Below are 20,927 nucleotides of genomic sequence, written 5' to 3'. Positions count from 1 at the left end.
ATGGTCGCTAGATTAAAAATACAATAATCAGAAATAATAATAATAGGGTAGGTACTAGGAAGAAATACCTTTTGTTTCAACATGTGATGCAAAATACCTAAAAAACTACAATAATTAATACCGAGTGGTGGGGTTTAGTCATTAGTAGGTACATACCTACCTATTCGAGTTTCTCATATTTTATTCATTAGGTACCTATGCATCAAGTTACTTATATTAATATAATTTTTATTAATAGCGATAGGGGTACCTACCTACATAGTTTTACATTATGTTAAATAGGTATCTACCCCTTTCAGAATAAAAATAGTGTTATTATTTTTATATATTTTAGATAAATAATGTCAAAAGAATATTAGGTACTATTTACCTACTTTCCTGAAATGATTTAATCTAGAATTATACCCCGTTTATACGTGCATGGATTTACTGTGCACATGTATGAAATGGGGAAACATGTATTATCCTATAGTAAAGTTGGCAAGATTGCGTGCATGAATCAAACAAATTTGGAAGCTTCTTAATTGTTGTTGCGCAAGTAAGATCTGCGCCTGCGCAGTAGAACGATAATGGTGAACCTGCCGGTAAAAAAACGAAATACTCATTTTGAGGTTAACCGATTTTCAATACGTCCTGTCAAATAGTACTATAAAATGACAACATCGCGTCTCGCTTACTCTTGTTGAATGTAAACAGTAAATTATTGTCACGATATTTTAAAATAAGCACTATTGCTGACAGTAAATCCATGCACGTGTACATGCTCTATTAATTACCTAGTATGTACCTATGTTAGACACTGCATGAAAAACATTCTTAAAAGCCAAAGAGATTAAAATTTGCTCGAAGCTCTGTTTTAATATTTTTGAATATGGTAAACTCGGTCGCAAAACGCAATTAAGAGAATGTTATTTTTGAGTTTTTGACCCTCATTTTATGTACTGGCAACACTTTGATGTTTTTGCATATTCTGTCGAATCTGTTTGCCTTTGCCGCCGGTGACATTTCACAAATCCGCATTGGAGCATTGGAGGGATTTTAGGTTATGTTGTAGTCACATAGTTGTTTCCACTAAAAATATAGTGACATAATTAATGATGGAGATAAATTCATCATTTATCACTGGATTAGCCGCAGGAGTTTGTCTAGGCTTTACCTTATTTTCACTAAGAAAATCTTTTAACCGAGTATCTATTCCAACAGTTGCGAAAGGCAACAAAAAAGAAGGAAAGGTAAATTTACTGATTATTTTTATTATTCCACATACATCTGAAAGTCTTGGTAAAATAGAAACTTGAAAATGTCGATTTTGTGTGCTTGATTTAATTTTATTGTGTTTTGATGTTTAGATCGTGGCACATACGTTTTCAATCAGGCTGTTTTCTATGCGTAGATCTGTAATCATATTTATCATAAATTTCAATTGAATAGGTATAATGGTTTTATATTGAGTAAGCATGACATTTTTCCTATATAGGTATTGACAGGCATTCTCGATAGGTTGCTGAACAGGGGCCTTCCCAAACCTATTTCTTCTCGCGAGACGGACATTAAACCGAGTACACCACCACAATACCCAAACGTGTGGGTATGTGGCTCATCAGGATTTAATTTTTAATGTTTGGTGCACAACACTTACCGATAGTCTGGCTAAAATGCACCCAACGCTTGATGTCGTCTTGTATTAGATTTATTTATTCATTAGATATCAAATTGCATTAGATTTATTTCATTTTCTTCAAAACGAGTATATTCCGAATCAGGCATCTCTGGCATGACAAATTGAGTGTTTGAAAATATTATGATAATTGAGGAGTAGCGATCATATTTAACAGAACTCTGTCGGTTCCCGTTGACATGATATTTTTTGTTTCTTAATAAGTTTATAAAAAGATGGACTGCATAAAGAGTTTTGGGTCCCGATTAGCCGAACCGATCAAAAATCAAAAATAGTTTCTGTAATTATTTACTTGACACATTGCTAAGAACACGCCTGGCGTGTGGCCATTAGATACTTATACATTCACTGCTGACCAGTTAATTACCACATTTAATTATGCTAATTGCTACACGCCCGGCCTGTCTTTAGCATTGACCGAGCTGTGATAATTAACTGGTCAGCAGTGAATGAGTTAACACATTGACTGCTGACTAGATAATTACTTATTAATTACCACATTTAAATAGCATGCTAATTATATTGAATGGCCACCTAATCGTTACGCGCTAGGCCCGTCTTTAGCGTCCAATGTATTAATTGGTTTTGAATAAGTCTGATTTATTTTGATCGCTACTTCTTCAATTTATTACAAGTTAACTCTAGATCGGCATCAATTTTTTCCCTTGCTTTAGACAAAAAATATACACCAGCAATATTACGGTAAATATAAAGATATAGGTACAAAGATACACTTCGGCCAATCGAATAACTTCAACTCGTATTATATTATAGTATTAATTCATTGTAATTGTATAAATTTTTGTAACAAAGATTCATTTTGGTTTTGGGCTGTTCAAGTATTTTTTTGATAACAGTACTGTATATTTACCATAATTACTTATTGTAGTCATATCACATCTAATCACAATTCTTCATGAAACCATTTTCATCATATTTTTTTGTCTAAAAGCTGACCGCTTATACCTATACCTAAAGGGTAAAATCGTAGATGTCTCATTGACTGCAGATTGGTTAACATATTTCAACAGGGTTTTAAAATTATTTTCCAGAAATACAAACCCAAAAATGATGAAGAGTACAAGCTGGTGTTGGTCGTCAGAAACGATCTGAAGATGGGAAAAGGCAAAGTGGCGGCGCAGTGCGCTCACGCGGCGGTCGGAGTATACGCCAAGGCCATCAAGAACGACGAGGCGGCGCTGCAGGCGTGGGAGTACACCGGCCAGGCCAAGATTGCTCTCAAAGTGGAGTCGGAGAGAGAGCTAATGGACGTTTACGAGAACGCCAAAAAGGCGGGGCTCACCACGTCACTCATTCGAGACGCGGGTCGCACGCAGATCGCTCCAAACAGTAAGACTGTTTTGGGTGTCGGTCCGGCTTCTGTCGGCGATATTGATAAAGTAACCGGGCATCTAAAACTTTACTGAGATTAAGTTACTTCTGACAATGTTTTATTCTATGTAATCTGTCCATGTAGACTGATTTGTGACATTATATAATTGGGCCTTTCTCTGGAAAAAGAGCGTTGTTTTTACGTACATTTGTCTATAATCTACATTCCAAGCTAAAACTCAATATTTAATCTTGACAACTGATGGCAATAGAAGTCTACGAGTGGTGACGTGCATCATGCACCATGAATCATGACTTTGGTTTTGGAGCTGGCAGTATTTACTTAATAGCTGTTATTTTAAAACAAAGATTTCAAGCTATCGCTATTTTTCCAAAACGGGTCTCAATTAATTTCACTATTTGGAATGTGAAGCTGTACACATACTTACTTACCATCACCCAAAACTCGAATCTCGAATATTAGCCAATTATTATATTTTGCTGTAATTTATATTATATTTGGCAAAACATGATTGGACTCAGTGCTCCAGTGAGAATTAAAGGTAAATAACAAGCGGTCGACAGTCAGAATGCAATGTTGTCAGAAATTATTGTTGCTTATAATTCGTTTGATACTACTTACTAGCAGATCTAACAGATTGTTAAAATGGCTGTAATTTTTAAACAGATCAGATATTATCTTTTGCACATCAAACTGCATTTCTCATACACTTTTATAGGCACTGTTACTAAACTGTACACATATTGGTTATTTATCGGTTTTAAAACCGATTTTAGTAGAATAAGTACTACAAATGTATAGGGATCAGTGGAGTGCAGTTCATTGATGCTGCAGATGTGGAGTATCCTCAGAAATAATCAAAAGTACTGTGTAAAACACTTAGTCCACAATTATAATCATGTTACATTAATTATATATTACATATCTTTTAGATATCCCACAGCTTTCACTCCTTTACACCCAAAGAATTTGGACTCTGATAGAAGGAGTCTTACATGCATTCAGTATTAGAAGTTTTCAGGGCATGAGAGAATACAAGTTGAATTTAATTATACACTACGTATCCAATTTAATGCCAGCTATTTTTGGAATAAAATAAATCCCTTAAAAAATATGAAATAGGAACGGAATGATAAATATTTGTAAAAACTTACCAAATCAACATGTTTCAAGAGATTATCGTGAACATTTTCACACTTAAATGATATAGGTATATTGTTTAGAAAATATACACAAATAGTTTATTCAGAAATTATGACGTTTACTAGAACCGGCAAGTTAATTAATGTTAATGCGTCCAGTCCCACCACTGATAGGGAAATGTTGAATGTGTCATAAAATTGACCCTTTTTGGAACTAATCATGGTTTTAATCCCATTCAAGAACATCTGGATCGGTTAATTATCAATTGTAAATTTTCATTTGCCATCATTAATATACTATTAGCTTAATAAAAAAAGAAAAAAAGGCTATTCGGAACCAAATAAAAAATACATATTTCCCTCTGAGGTTTTAAATTGCGAGGATCGTCTTAATGATAATAATGCTTTTTTGAGTTGTTTCCGTATTAACGTAGGTATCGGAATGATAAAGCAAGTTTTTCGCAATCCTGTAACAAATCTGAATGATATTTTCAACTTGCATTGGCATTCGAGCAACATTCAATAAGACTTTCCCACGGAGGTACTCAAACGAGGCACAACTGAAATATAAATTACCGACTTACTAGTGGGTAGTTTCTAATGTCTCAATAGGGGTTCGCTCGTGACACGACTAGTTTGTAAACAGTTTGCAACACATTTGTGATATATCACTGGCAACACAGTAGTCTGGTTATTAGTTACAAACTGAACCCCCTAAAATGTCAAAAAATTAGTGAACAATTGATTATAAAATTTGTGACAGGAGTTGCGAAATACATCATTTCCGGATATTTTACACAGACTGTTATAGTTTACCTGTTTATGATTTGAATCAATAAAGAATAGCTCGGTGCGGTATCCGTCAGTTATTGACCGGTTTGTGACGTCAATGACCGACAAGTCGTGTCGCTTATTAGTATCTACGTGTGTAGAAGGCCTTATAGTTATATGTATGTGACATTGGAGGAATAACTCGGCACGTAATTATACATAGTTTGTCCAGACACCCTGTAAATTGTTGATAGCTTAGCTGCTTAGCATTTATAAAGAAAACTTATGATTTAGTGATTGTCGGTTTCTAGTAAATGTATTTGAAGTTAATACATCAATGGCATTAGTGTTTTTCACTATTGCTATAAAACATTCTTTTTCTTTCGACCATGTCCGATCCTAATAGGATCATATAGGCCTCCACAGAGTAGAGGTTTGTATTAACAGATTTTGTTTTATACGAGAAATGGATGTCAGCCGCTTGCTCAACCTATTAGGTCCATACCCTGACAAACACAAATTGAAAACAAATGTGTACTTGCCAGACCCAGGATTCAAACCTGGGACCCACGGCGTGATAGTCCAACGCTTAAGCCATGCCAAAACATGCCAAAAGCCAAATCCAGACCGAGTTACATCTTTCCGTGAATAAATGAAAATTATGTAAAAACTGTTAATAAACATTTGTACTGAAATACTTGAATTGTTTTCATACATATTAGCGATGGTGCCCACAGAACGCGTCGGGCGCCGCACTCGCGCAAAATTTCTACAAGTGGCGCATAAATCATTGAAAATACAACGTAATCAAATACGCCAGCGCCCACTGGATATGGCGACGCATTATACGCGCGCGCCGCATGAATCATCGTTTTTTCGCGAATCACCGCTTCTCGGCGATACGAATGAAAGAAAATACAATGAGTCCATTCATTGAACACAGCGAGCAAAAACATGCTGCGCGAGGCATCGTCGATCGACGGGCGGAAAGCAATTATTTAATTACAGAGAAGTCATTGTTTTATTTTATTGCGTGTTCAGTTTATCGCTGGTTGAATAATGTCATCGTAAATTTTAATTACAAGCCCCGAAATAATATAATATTTTTATTGCTTTGTTATGAGAGGCGCTGTAATAATATTTATTTTGTGCTGCTTGGGCCGCTTATAACATAGGTGAAGGGTAATGCGCGGGAAGAGACGTGTGATTATGGTTATGAATAAACACTGCATTCGCCGACTTCGCGCGCCCGACGCGTCTGTGGGCACCATCGCTTATGCTCACTTTTTTTGTATTCCGCCTTATATGGAAACTTGTACAAAAATACTGATGTGTGGTATTGTGGAATGTTGATTGAAGTGTGTAAATTTGTATAACGTAGACTGACCGAGTTACATTTAATTTGATAGCAATAATTTTAGGTGCACATGTACAATTTGAAACATAAGATTGTGCATGGACATTTGTGCTGGGGCAGACGTGCATTTTTATATTTTTTTATGAACAGATGTGTCTCGGTCGGAATTAGGCATATTAATATTATTTATATACCACCTCATTGAAAGATTATAGAAACCAACATTAGTTGAGAACCAATTGATTGTCTTTAGAAATAAAATCACCACTTTCTAAACATATGCAGCAGGATCTGTTTAAATAACACAAACATCTAATTCTAAATTGAGATAAATAGTATCGTTTATATTAGTTTTGTGTGTTTCGATAACAACATACTGTGTATTGTGCATTTTGAATGTACTGGTATGTATTACATAGTAATTATTTAATGTGATGTATTTATGTCATACTAAGATAACCATGCATAATATTATAATGAATCACTAAAAAATATCACAATAATATAACTCATAAGTGTAAAAGATAAAATTTCCCCGTATTATGCACAGCCAAAAATGAGCAGTGGAATCTCCAATTTAAAAATTCTTCTTCTTTGGCCATATCCACCCTTTAGTTGGGAGCACAAGGTCCACAACGTCCCAACGTCCACAAGGAGCCTCCAAGAATCCCTGTCGCTCGCCAGTCTCCTTGTATCATTCCATGTCAAACCAGCATCTCGTAGCTCAGCCGTATACACTCTATGACGCCGGATTCGAGGCAAGTCCAATGTCGTCTCTTCATTCTAAGCGTGATGAGAGGTTGCTTTGTGCGTTCTCTTATGTCCTCGTTCCTCCTAAAGCCATAGCACCCCACACCAAGTATCCATCACAAACATCTGTTTTCAATGCTCAGTATACGGTTGCTCTGAGCCTTCGTAAGGAACCATTGATTCAATACTGTAAGCAGCACCGTCAGAATGCAAGCGTTGAATCGGCGGAATTTAGTCCAAGTACAATCGTGAGATTCTGCATCGAGTTGAATGTTGCTCCAGCCATTCCCATTCAGATAGCGAGCTCTCTGAAAAATGCCATCTTCCGTGATGTGTACCCCAGGTATTTGAACATGTCGACTCTCAATGTTTTGCCCCTCTCTAATCAGAGGGAAATCTGGATCAGGACAGATGGTATTGCATAAAATGTTGGTTTTCTTCACGTTGATTTTCAAACCAACACGAGACTAGTTGTCATGCAATGAGTTTTGAATGCCCTCGATTTAGTTGTCGAATAGGACAGCGTCATCGGCGTATTCCAGGTTGCATAGCTTCACCGTTATTCTTTCGAATTTAGATAGCAGATGCTGATATATAAATTATTAAAATATTTAATTATTTACACATTTTTCTCTATACGATTTTGATTATAATAGCAAAGTTACAAAAATATCAATTAAACACTCTTTCCTTGCAATTGAAAAGAAATATGTTTGTCCCACCATGAAAGTTTGAATTGAGTAAATGAAAAATTAAGTCTTAAGAAACCATATAATATGCATTTTTACAGTTATTTGTGTCACCAATAAATTATGGATAATTTCATATAGTTTTCAATAGTGAATTGATTTAACGTTAATAATTCTATTTAAAACACTACCTCAGAAGTCCAATATATTTGGTTCAATTTGTTGTTTGTGAAAATAAATCCTTATTGTTATTATTGGCTGGCAAAGATATATACTTGTTATGAAAATTGGACAACGGTCGACCAAAGTATATCGTATGAGAGGCTGTGGTCTTTGAAAACAATATATAATATATATGGAAAAAAGCTCGCCCTATATTAGGGATTATTAAAATATTAAATAATACATACAATGGAAAAAAAATAGCTGTATTGTTCATTAGATCACTGTTATGTATAAGTTATAGTAGGTATCGTTTACATCTAGATATATTACATACCACATACCTAGTCAATTACAGTATTTTGACTTAGGATTATTAATAAACAACACAAATGAAATTGTTTTTTTATTTTATACCTATGTTTCTAATTGACATTATTCAGAATATACTGGTACGAGACTCTTGGATGTTAACTCTCACAGTAAAGTGCCCAGTACACAGATGTTCCACTCGACAATTATATCCGAACTCTGAGAAATACCAATAAAGTTGCAGTCACTCCCACAGATACAGATTGCGACTTAATCAATTCATTTGAAACATCAAAAAACAAGTATCAAAATATTCAAACAGATTAAACGTCATTGTACCTCAGATGAAGAAACAACGGTTTTGTATTGGAGTTTAAGGAAAATGAGAAACAGATGTAAATATCGGGTACTTACATTCATCCATTAGTAATATACCATTACAATGTTTCAAATTGTTGGAAGGTTATTTTCCAACCTACAATGTTATTTCATTATGATATGTTATTTTCGTGCTCTGTGCGATCCGACAGGCCGAAGCGGCAACCACTTGACCTAAAACCTATTTACGCGCTAGCTAGTGTTAGCGGTGACAATAATTATGGTGTAATTTTTGAATTAAATACTTCAGCAACATGAATGCAAAAGTATCCGTCTTAAAGAATGTTGTGTCGATGCTGTGTGAGGCCGTACAAACATATTGTGTTTTTTGAATCTCAACTAATCACACTTACAAAGTTGCAGCCCCGCTGAGCTTGTGTGTGCGACCATCGTATATTCTATTGTCTGCAGTGAAGCACTAGATAGAATCGTCTACCTCTAAATCTGCGTGTTGCATGTTCGAATGCTGCGGCTGGATTAAATTCACACGTTATTCCTTTCACTACAATGCACGGACGCAATGGGACGGGCGAATTGTTAATTGAATTGTTTATTGTCATAAAAGTCAGCGAAGCGGATATGGTAGGTAATTTTTTTTTTCTACACCTGTTGAGCCTGTAAATGCAACAATGTGAATATAAAAAAAGAGTTAAATTCGAAATATTGACAGGAAAAAATCAAATTTTATAATGTTCCTAAGACGCGTAACCTTTTCATCGGGATGGCCAGTTTGTCCATTTTCTAATTGTTCGCGTGTCACGTAGGCTACAAGTGTCCCAGATAATCATATATTATGCCCTCTCAGGAGTATATACATTATTTTTAATTAGATGGACATGTATTAGATACTAGGGTCACTTTCCACTTTTCCTTACATACAATTTGCATACATAGACAAGATGGAACTCTGTATTTTTAAACTCACGATTTGACGTGCATTCATAATTATATGCGCCGAGATCAAGGTATAGCGAAGCCAACCAAATAAAGAGAAATTTAAATTATGGACATTTTTATTTTTTAGAAAAATCAATGTACTTAAATTACTTAGATATAATATTTATTTAAAGTATGAAATTATTCAAAAATCTTTTTGATGCCTTCGTTAGAGAGAATCCATAAAAAATATGTAATAAGGTGAGAACTCACTATTGTACACACTTATACACACTTAAAATTATTGTTACATGAAATGCTTATCGAATTGCGTTATAAGGTTGGCTATCGGTTTTGGTATAAAATTAAGGTAGGTGTCAATTAATTTCTTAATTACTAACCGACGTCACGGATTACTCCATTATTTAATTTTTATAACATACAATAATTTTAATAAACCACTTTTTTCTGAAATCTTGTCTTATTCGTTAAAAAAAAAAATAGTTTATTAATAAGATACTTATTGGTAATTCAAAATACTTAAAATGTAAATTATAAATAAATTCTATTTTATAGCAGGGTTCAGATTCTGCCTCTAGAGCAGTGGTTCTCACGTGAAATTTAACTGTGGCTGCACAGATGACATTGACAGTTCTATGTAAACGCCTGGTGGCCGCACCAAATTTCACTTTTGTTGTGATTGAAAAAATTAAAGCTAAATTTTATTTACTAAAAAAATGGATCAATTTATTTATAGACAATTTGAACATTTTAGTACATATTATCTATTTATTTAAAAATAATGCAAATGAAAATTCCTCAATACTCCTTTTTTCCAATGCGAGCCGCATGGCTGCTTCTAAGTTTACATTTGTCAACTTTTTTCGATATTTGTTTTTTATGAAGTGCATTACACTGAATGATCTTTCACAGTATACCTACAGTAGTAGGAAAAATCGACAATATTAATAAAGCAATAATTGTTGCCAATTCTTTCAATTGACTTGATTCTTGGTCAATGTATAACTTCGACCAGAATTTTTGAACCGTGGTATTATTAAAATGGTTTTTAAGTACTTGGTCATGACTCATTTCCAATAACGCATATTATTTAACGTTAGCCCATTTAATTAAATTAAATACTTTTTACAAAGAATTTAAAAAACATACCGTGAACATTACAAATAATTATAAATTTAAGACGTTCATAACATGACATTTAAAAACAAAGAAATAGTATTAAATAGTGTAAAGAAGAAATAAATATATGCAGTAACACAAAAACAGTATGAAAAGTAAAGTAAAAGGTACAAAAATAATAAAAATTGTAAAGCATGGAAGCACACCGAATGAGCCAAGTGGACCCTATTTTAAGAATTTATAAAATAACTCCCACCTATACTCATCCTCACGTAGGTGGAATATATCAACATCCTAAACAATTTGCGTGAACAGAGTTATTGCTCTCTCAATTGGCATCACCAATGGTAGGTTAGGTACTTCTGCACCTTGGAAGAACAAACAACTGATGCTTCCGATTTCTAAGATAGTTATCAGGGACACTCAAGTCAATACCACTAAGAATGGCAGAGTTCTCATTTACACCACGCATAAGTCGACAAAAATACTGTTTAATAAAAAAATCGTTTTTCTGTATAAAATTGTACTTAGGTATGTTTTTTTTAAAAAAAAAATGTATTATAATATAATGTTTGAGGCTTTAACGGTTGTTTTCCATCGTAGTAGATTTTTGGGTTTCCACCGTGTGTCCTTCCTTCGTCCTTCGACGTTTCGGGCTCGTTGCAGAGGCCATTATCAAGGTCTATCTATTATCATTATCATCACATATCATCTCTTGATAATGGCCTCTGCAACGAGCCCGAAACGTCGAGGAAAGAAGGAAGAAGGACACACGGTGGAAACTCAAAAATCTATATATATTATTTTATATATTCTCTCTTCTCTCTTGAATCTCTCTCTAAATAAAACATATTTTTATTCATAGTTAAATGATTTCATCAACCCTGGGATGGGGAACGAAAATCTTACACGATAAGTTCTTCGCCACTGGCGTAGGGCCCATGAAAATCTTTATTGTGTAGGTATTTGGCACGTTTTTCAAAACATCACACCCATAAAGAAAAATCAAACATTCCTACTTAGTCGGATTCTCCAATTGTTTGTCTGATAAAATAAAAAAAACTTTGAAGTGCTTTCACAAAGTAGTAGGTAAGTATTTGAAACGGTTTGAAATAAAGGATTAGGCAAGGGTGAGATTAAAAATGAACATTTCAGTTTGGCCGACCCTTCTCATAAATCCGCCTACCACCATTATTTATATTTCCAACCCCCACCCCCGCCCCCGCCTGCCGTTTTTCCAGGAGGCCCTCGGTCAATATAAATTACACAAAGCGGGAGAGGGGGGCAAGGAAAATATTCAAAGTCAACGAGGCTTGCGAGAAAAAACTTTTGCCCTCTATTTATTCTGTATTCATTTATCATGATAGGTATCTGTTTTATCCGCGGCGTTTCTGTATAGAAATTTTCTCTTTCAATAAAAAGACCCCCATAGCTTAGCGATTTAAGCCTAACAAGTACCAACACTTCTGACGAAAGCACTTTCAAGCTTTCTATAGGTTCGGCATTTAGTTTGCGGTAGGCATTTTGAATATAAAATAAAAATGTTAGAGAGATACTTCAATTTCAATATACTTTGACGGTTATGTGAGCCGGTAGCCTGTGAGCCGGTAGCCTACGGCATTCGGTACTTACGCAGTAGTACTTTACTGTCCCTTATGAATCATTTAAAATTAGCTATAGGAGAATAATATGTAAGCAGCTACCTACCGATAATTTTCTGTGAATTAAAAATACGTTTCTGTAAGGTGAAAATGTGGATAAGCAGGTATCCAACCAGAAGGGCATATATTACTTATAACTCTTGTGGTTATTTTACGATCTGGTTTTCATACTGAAAATCGTAAAAACATGCTACCTCAAAGGGGAGTAATATTATGATGTATTTGGCGGTAGTTTCGTGATGTATTTTGACGTATTTTGATGGATCCATCCATAATACTTGCCAGAGAGGATACAAATCAATAAAACAGCTTCGAATTTTTTCTTTCGCCAAAAACTGGAAAAATTCGCACGAATGAATTTCCAAACATTTTTTAAATCCGAAAAAAGTACCTATTTTACGTAAGTACTTATACCTACATAGTAGTGATGTACAAATATTAAATTAAAATGTCGTGAAATAGCAATTTAATTATTCCTTCAAATGTACTCAAAATGGAATTACTTTTCTTTGGCAAAGTTCTAATTAATTATTTTTTGTCGCGATTGACGTAGGCACAGTTTTCTCAGTCGTTTACTTATTTTAACAATTTTATTATTGTGATGAGAAGTACCTATAATTTGAAAATATTGAAAGGACTATTAAGATAATCAGCAATATGATGTACAGTGGCGAAGGGTGGAGGTAGGCTGTTAAGATTCAACATAAATGTTTGTCAGTCATTCGTACATATTTGTTTTTATTGAACTAAGCTACAATTTACAGATGGTGTTGGTTAGATTTTAAAAATGAATTAAAACTTGCCTAAACCAACCCATAATAGTTTGTTATGAGCGATTCGACAACATATTGCACACCTTTTCATTCATATTTATTTGTTTTCGTTGAATTAATAATACACATTAGGATTAGTCATTACACATGCTGTTGGTTAGTTTTTTAAAATTCAGTTAGCCCTGCCTAAACACAACCATAGTAGATAAAAGATATTATTTTATCTGTAATACAAATCTAAAATTATGTATGATTTAATGGCGTAACTTTATATATTTTATAGATGGACGATTATTTTTTTACTATTAATTATCTATTATGGCTTGGTTTTCGCAGTGTTTAATTGAATGTTAAAAAAACTAACCAACACCATCAGTAAATTATTTAGTTCAATGAAAACAAAATAGGTACCTTTGACTGACAAAGTTTATTGTGCACTATTTATGTCGGATCTTAACAGCCTACCTCCACCCTTCGCCACTGATGACGTATATATTATAAGTATATTATATTCATGATCGTAAAAGTACGGACTGTCTCTCCAATCGTATTCTTCAAGAGTAAGCGAGACGCGATATTGTCATTTTATGGTACTATTTGACAGGATTTGACAGGTAGTGAAAATCGGTTAACTTCAAAATGAGTCTTTGCGCGGTGTAGTTCGTTTTTTTGGTTGACCACACTGCTCAAGCGCAGATCGAAAAAATCCCAACTGTCGCATGAAAATTCAGAAGCTTCCGATTTTTTTTATTCATGCATGCAATCTTGCAACTCCAGGATAATACATGTTTACACGTATATTTTCTGGTTATAACCGCGATAATACGTACTGTCAGCAGTAAATCCATGCACGTGTAAACGGGGTATTAGTGTTAGTAATCCATATTGTTATAATCAGGTAGTAATTGTATTCTATCCGACATCCGAGATAAGATCAGAAATGATGTTTATTATAAAAACTCGTATAACATAAGAATTAGGTGGGTACCAGTAATCCTCATTAAATTTATGTGCTTATTACAAACGACTCGTGAACTGAACAAAAAAATATTTCATGGCTCGCGTCATACCGAAATTGGGTCCGGAGAAAGATTTTTCGAGCGGCATATTAAAAAATTTAAATGGTGAAGATCCATTAGGCAAAACACCTGCCGTGTTTACACAGACTGTATCGGCAAGCTGACAGAGATGGGCCTAATGTTGCTCTACAATATATCGCCATCAACCGGTTCTCTAAATAATTAATCATGTATTCATGTAAGTGAGGTTTTGTAACTTCAATACCGCAAATAAAACGTTTTGAAAATGTAACCTTACTACGCAGGCGTGATTTCTAACCAGCATAGCAACGAATTTTTTTCGTCACTCCGTATTACGGCTCATCTGTGATATGGTTTACATACCTGATTTATTTAAAGCAAGACTTATTTACTGAGAGGGGCAGAGAGTCTTGGTCGCTCATAAGATGATTGAATTTCGGGGTGGTCACGATTCTCAGCCATGAGGGAACGACCAAAAAGAAGATTTTCAATTTTAAAGTGAGTAGTTCACAGCGATATTGATTTAAGCCGACAATAAGAAAATTTAAATGAACCAAGAATGTTTTGCAATTTTCAACATATTTTTTTAAAATTTGTTCATTCGCGTTACCTATTGAAGATATTATACAAGCGATTATAGTGCATTTATATATGTAGGTATTATGCAATGACATTAATATGGACGCAGCATCTGGAAAAGAAATGACACTCACTTTTTTGTCGGGTCTGCCGAATGGCATAATCTGTTTTAACGCCATTACAATAAAGGTGATATTGCTATAAATTCCCGATGCTTTTTGTCGGGTTTGCCGAATGCCCATTAATAATGTCATTGGTATTATGTATTATACCCACGGTGGCCGCGCGGCTTAAGCGTTGGACTATCACGCCGTGGGTCCCAGGTTCTAATCCTGCGTCTGGCAAGTAGGTACACATATTGTTTTTCAATTTGTGATTGTCAGGGTATGGACCTATAGGTTGAGCAAGTGGCTGACATCCATTTTCTCGTAAAAAACAAAATCTGTTAATACAAACCTCTACTCTGTGGAGGCACATATGATCCTATTAGGATCGAACATGGTCGAAAGAAGTAATAAGTATGGATAATATTCTATAAAATATAATGACTTATAATGTCGAGGGTCCCGGGATCGAATCCTGGGTATGACAAAATTCACATCTTGTTTTTCAATTTATGTTTGGACCCAAAAAATGGAACCAATAGGCTGAGTAAGTGGCTAACATCCATTTTTCGTAAAAAAAAAAACAATAAGGATTTTGTGGAGGTTCAAAATGTATGATCTTTTTACGATTGAACAAGGTGTAATATATTATAATATATCATGGCGTAAGCTGTTAGACCATGTATATTTTTTGTGTGATATTAACAGGCGCGGCTCTACCTTAGGGGTTTGTAGGGACCATCCCCACATCCATATTATGTCAAAAATCCACGTCTAATATCTAATAATATACCTACATACTTAATTGTATGATTCAATTTAATACATAATTTATTTTATACATCATTTTCAACTCGTCGCTATTTTATAGATATATTTATTATTATTATTATAAAATCTGTCAATTGTTATAAATTATGTAATAATATAATGTCGGATTACCGGGGCATTAAAATAGTTAGTACCTATATGCAAATTAAGAAAACTATGGCGTCTATTTCTCGCTGACCGGGATAATTGTGTACCATCCCGTCTCCGTGGTACATATCTTGTTCTACAAAGGATTCGAATGCATTAGCGCTAGTACGCACTGACTGAGGAGTAATTCGAATAACCCCGAAGTGTGTAAACACAGCTTGCTTGATGTGATTGAGTAACGTTCAGTTAATGATATAATTTATTCTGAAAAAGGTATTTAACATATAAAATTACCAATTTTTTGAAATAATATTATATTACTATATTAAATAGCTTGGTTAAAATTAAACTACGTGTATCTGCTTAAGTATAAAAGAAAAATACAGAAGAGCTTGAAATTTGTTAATAATTATAGAATTATCTAACTAAATTACGGGGCGCGGATTTACACGTCATCCCCGAAACGTCGTTCGCGGCTGACCAACGTCTATAGCGGCCGCGCAACTTTTGTGACATTATTTTTCGTTACGCCTGTGCGATTTTTCGTAACGAATCCGCCCGGGAGGTCAAGACAAAATCATGTATCGATGCTAAAAAAACTTTTGATAAGTATTGGGTCAGGTCCACACTAGGTACTAAAATAAATATAGCTGAACGCCGAGAGAAACCGATACAAGCCATGAAGTAAACTAGTTGGCGGCCGAATTATCTTCGTCGTTGGTTTCGTAAGCCATGACCTGTGAGGTCCCGTGGAAGACTGAGAATAGTAAAATAATATATGAAGGCTCCCATCTCTTTAAGTCTGGATTCAACAAGAAGATTTAGGCACACGCCGGAAGTCGCTGTCGTCGACTAATGAGGAGGAGCTTGTTTAGTTCACAGTTTTAACACGTGGATAAATCGTCGCTAACCGGAGAAGCTATAATCGAAAATGGGAGGAGTTTGTTAGTTCACCGTTTTAACACGTAGCCAAGAAGATAATGTTCGACTATATTTTATTAAAAATTGAAAGAATGTGCTATTTCCTAAGAAATTTCTTAGAACGCCATTTCCAATAAAATTAATGTAGGTTGACATCTTCCAAATGAGAGATATATTTGGAGAAGAAGAAGGCGTAAGGTAGTAAAGTGGATATTTTATCCACCGGTTCGCGCGAGCCATTGTAAATTCATCACGCCACACCACTAACTGTGAGGCTTTTTTAGCGCCCGTAAATCACCCCCGTTGTAAATTGCTTGCAAAGAAAGCCAATAATAACTTTACCCTTTGTATAAATAACATCGCGCAATGTTTGACTGACGAATACGATCGACTGGAGACGAGACAAAACTCTTGAGATCAATATTCAATAGCGGCCACCCACCTACCCATATCTGCGTTAACTACCTAACGATGTTTTTGTGAAACTTTTCAATTTATCGGGATTGAACGTAGCGGACGAGGGTGTCAACGACCCCACAACTACTTCAAGTTTAGTATTATATTATTTTTATTGGATTTTTGTTTCTATTATCATCGAATCGGTGTTCAAGTACCTATTTAGGTACTGAGTATTTCACCGGGATCATAATGTCGTTCATTTTATATATATTTGCACTAATAAGTATGTTAGTTTCATATAAATTACAGTATGTACGTACTAGGATGTAATTCATAGGTTGGTACCCCCCGTCCTCGTATCTATCTTGAAAGTCAAATAAAAAAACTGTTTATTCTGTTCTAGTTTTTGCTTAACATTCAGCAGCATTATTGGAGATATAAGTATATAAGAGCAACATAATTTATATATATATATATATATTATATAAAATTTAAAACATATATATTATAAAGATGATGACTTTTGACGCCAGCTATAAATCATGCTAGTAATGTCATTATTATAAGTTGGTAGCTTATCGTTGACATAATTTGAAAAATGCCTAACTTAGTTTTAGCAATAATCCGCATGAATGATGATCTTGTTTACTAAATTGGATAAATAAAGGTAAATTTACTAAATTGGATAAAACACATAATTAATTGTATTAATAAGTAAAATATTAATTAAAATATAACTCAATACACTGACCAGCGCGTCTATTCTATAGGCAAGACTGGTTTTCGGCCTCTACGGCAGCTATCTAGGGTAGGTTTGTATCGATATATTAGCACTTATTGTAGATAACAATTACAATAAATTAGTTGTAATTGTTATAATAATTGCTATGTTTTAACAGCATCTCTCTTGGCTGTGTTAACTTTAGAGCGAGATAGACAGTTTTGACTGTTTAGACGGCTAACTTATTGTAACAATTATAATACCTAAATACATAAATATGATAAACTGACATTATTTATCACTTTAGCGGTCGCTAAGTATGGAATAGACCCACATGACTGATTTGCTTCTTCGTCTGCTTGAAAGAATATTGTGGAATAAGTCATAAGTTGAAAACAATAATAATTATTATGATTAGTCTGGATAAATCCACTGCTAGATGAATGCCTGTCCAGGATGATTCCATTCCTGACTGTCATGTAGCTTATTCTGACTTCTTTTACCTAATGAATGATAAAATTATTCTTTTATGATAGGAAAGTATAAACTTATGTAAGGTTAGTTTATTTTTAAACACAGAGTACACACACATGGTAAGAGCGATAGTAAGTAATATTAACAAAAATTGAGTCATAAATTGATTACTTAAATCCGGTAATCCCCGCTCGCATTTAATTCGCGGCCGAGCTTTAAGCTGCTCCCGCAAAAGCTTTGAATTCGTTTCATTCCCCGTGCCCGAAATACAATTTAACTTTTTCGTCATTTCATTTAGAAAAATAATAAAATAAAGCTAGACTGTACTGTCGACATATTAGGTATGTGATGTTTGCTGATGTAAACTTGCGGTGTATATAATATTATGTTACCTACATAATCTCAATCAAACCAATATTGCAATAATGTTTCTAATTTGTTCCAGTATAATATCATTATTCATTATATTATAATAGCATACAAAATTAAAATCGTGTCATGATATATGATTCTGTAATAATTTTTCCTCTTTGGACGAATCAGAATAATTATTTTGAGTGTGACTGTGGTAATCAAAAATAATGGATTGAGAGTCTTGAATTAATTCTAATACTACGATGCTTGTTATGTGGATTGAGTATTATATCGATAATGGTTTATGCGTTGGCTTATAATTTCGTGGGTCCCAGGTTCGAATATTGGGTCTATCACTGAGCCTTTTTTAAAGAGGCACCTAGCGGAAAAATACGAAGCTTGCAATTTGAGATTTTTTTTTGATAATTTACAATTTCAAAATAAATTTCAAGTTATATACATTATACATTTATAATTTTTATAAAAATCGATGTTTTTTAAAATAGATATAAAAAATAATCAAACTATGAATTAGTCAAAAATCTCTTAGGCGATGCTTAGAAAACTTAATAAATTAAATTTTAATAATAAATATGACCATAAAATATATGTAATAATAACATGCGGTCCGATTCAACAAATTCACATTGTATCACTTACATTTTTTACAATTGTAAGTTTATCTTTGACTTAAAATAAAAAATATTTTTCTTTTTAATGTTTTCAGATACATATTTATTAATTAATACAGTTGAAATTGTAAATTATCAAAAAAAATCTCAAATTGAAAGCTTCGTATTTTCCCGCTAGGTGCCTCTTTAAAAACGGCTCAGTAAAGGCTTCACCTTAACGTGTGTTTGGGGTCAGAGTATGAAGCTAATGGGTTGAGCAAGCGGTTAAAATCTATTTCTCGTAGAAACAAAAAAATCGGTTAATTTAGGGTTATAAAAAAAGACATATTATATTATATACTGAACGTTTCTCTTAATAAGTTGATTATGACACTAGCTGTATGGTATGTTGCACCATCTTGTTGGAATCATAAATCGTCCAGATCAAGATCATTTAATTCATGCCTGAAAAAATCACTAATCATGTTTTTGTAGCATTCTTCAATCTTCATTAATAGTAACTGCATTGCCATTTTCGTTTTCAAAAAAATATGCTTCAATTACACCACAAGTAAACCACACTAAACTATTATTTTTTGTGGATATGAAGGCGTTTCAAGAATAGCATGTGGGTTTTCATGACTCCAAATGCGACAATTGCGGTTATTTCCGATGCCATTTAACCAAAAATGAACTTCATCGCTAAAGATATTTTTTTCATGAAATAGTGGGTCTGTTTCAATTTTCTCTCAAAAGCCTAATCAGCAAAATTTCGACGCACCAAATAATCATTTGGATTTAGTTGTTGTGTTAACTATATTTTATATTATCTTCAAATACAAGTTTTTTATGAATCTTACTCCATGTAGTACCTACTATAAGAAAGTCCAAGTTCTTGATAACGACGTGTAATCGATTGTTCTTGATTTTCATCCACATTTTGATTCACAACATCGATATTTTAGGCAGTACGTTTATGTTTTTGACGGGTTGGATTTTTTACATCACAAACTCGAACAAAAACTCGAATTTTTCAATTAAATTACGAACAGTAACTTCCATAGGTCGATTATTTTGACCATCAATTTCACGTAATGCCCGAAACGTTCGAGGTACGGATTTATTATTGTTGTAATAAGTTTTAACAATTTTTACACGCTGTACAACTGTGTCTCTCTACGTCTACATGATGATTTGCCAAACAATACTGAACACAAATCTTAATGTCAAAATGTTAAAATTCTGTCGTACTAATTTGATAACCCTTATAAAACCTTCACCTTAATCTAAACCTCCTCATATGGGACGTCATTATTGGATGATAGTGAAGTGTTTATTCTGAGTAATCTAAATCTGTATCAAGACATTAAAAAAAACTATTTAATAATTAATAAGGAATATGAATATTTTTTAGATTTTATTATAATTTAATTACTTTATGAATGGCTTGGAGGCTCCTTATTAAATTGATAATGAATCGATTGCATTATTTGCCGCTGATCCTGGGACCAGACGTGTCAGATTACTATCATCCTCAACAATGTGCCATATTGTATAGAAGTTGCGTAGCCAAGAATACCGCTTTATTTACGTTGTAAATCGTATTTTGCATTGCGGAAAATGACCGAAGTACCTATGCAGCTTATTTTGCGTTTTATGTAAGCAATAAGTTGTCATAAATATTTTATATTGTTATTTTTGTTTTGTAATAATAATTAATTATATTTTGACTTGCATATAAGTAATAATATAATATACTGTAT

The 20,927-nt window shown here is 33.8% G+C and overlaps 1 protein-coding gene across 1 annotated transcript; it reads left to right on the top strand.

Annotated features, from left to right (window-relative positions):
• Positions 1-1,003: 1,003 nt before the first annotated feature.
• Positions 1,004-5,637, top strand: LOC147073490 (peptidyl-tRNA hydrolase 2, mitochondrial-like). Its single transcript, XM_085945028.1, has 2 exons — positions 1,004-1,232; positions 2,731-5,637. The coding sequence occupies exons 1-2, from the start codon at positions 1,095-1,097 to the stop codon at positions 3,103-3,105; spliced, it is 513 nt and encodes a 170-aa protein (XP_085801154.1). The 5' UTR covers positions 1,004-1,094; the 3' UTR covers positions 3,106-5,637.
• The last annotated feature ends 15,290 nt before the right edge of the window (positions 5,638-20,927 follow it).

The sequence above is a fragment of the Rhyacophila brunnea genome, unplaced genomic scaffold (assembly GCF_057557595.1).
Source record: "Rhyacophila brunnea isolate RB1 unplaced genomic scaffold, BYU_Rbru_1.0 scaffold_18, whole genome shotgun sequence".
NCBI lineage: Eukaryota > Metazoa > Arthropoda > Insecta > Trichoptera > Rhyacophilidae > Rhyacophila > Rhyacophila brunnea.
This window is presented reverse-complemented; position numbering and strand designations above follow the sequence as displayed.

What these genes read in the sequence shown, in the direction of transcription:
- LOC147073490 (XM_085945028.1), top strand. Translation starts at nt 1,095, where the DNA reads ATGATGGAGATAAATTCATCATTTATCACTGGATTAGCCGCAGGAGTT. An exon ending in GCAACAAAAAAGAAGGAAAG is followed by an intron (nt 1,233 to 2,730) that starts GTAAATTTACTG and finishes ATTATTTTCCAG; the next exon opens with AAATACAAACCCAAAAATGA.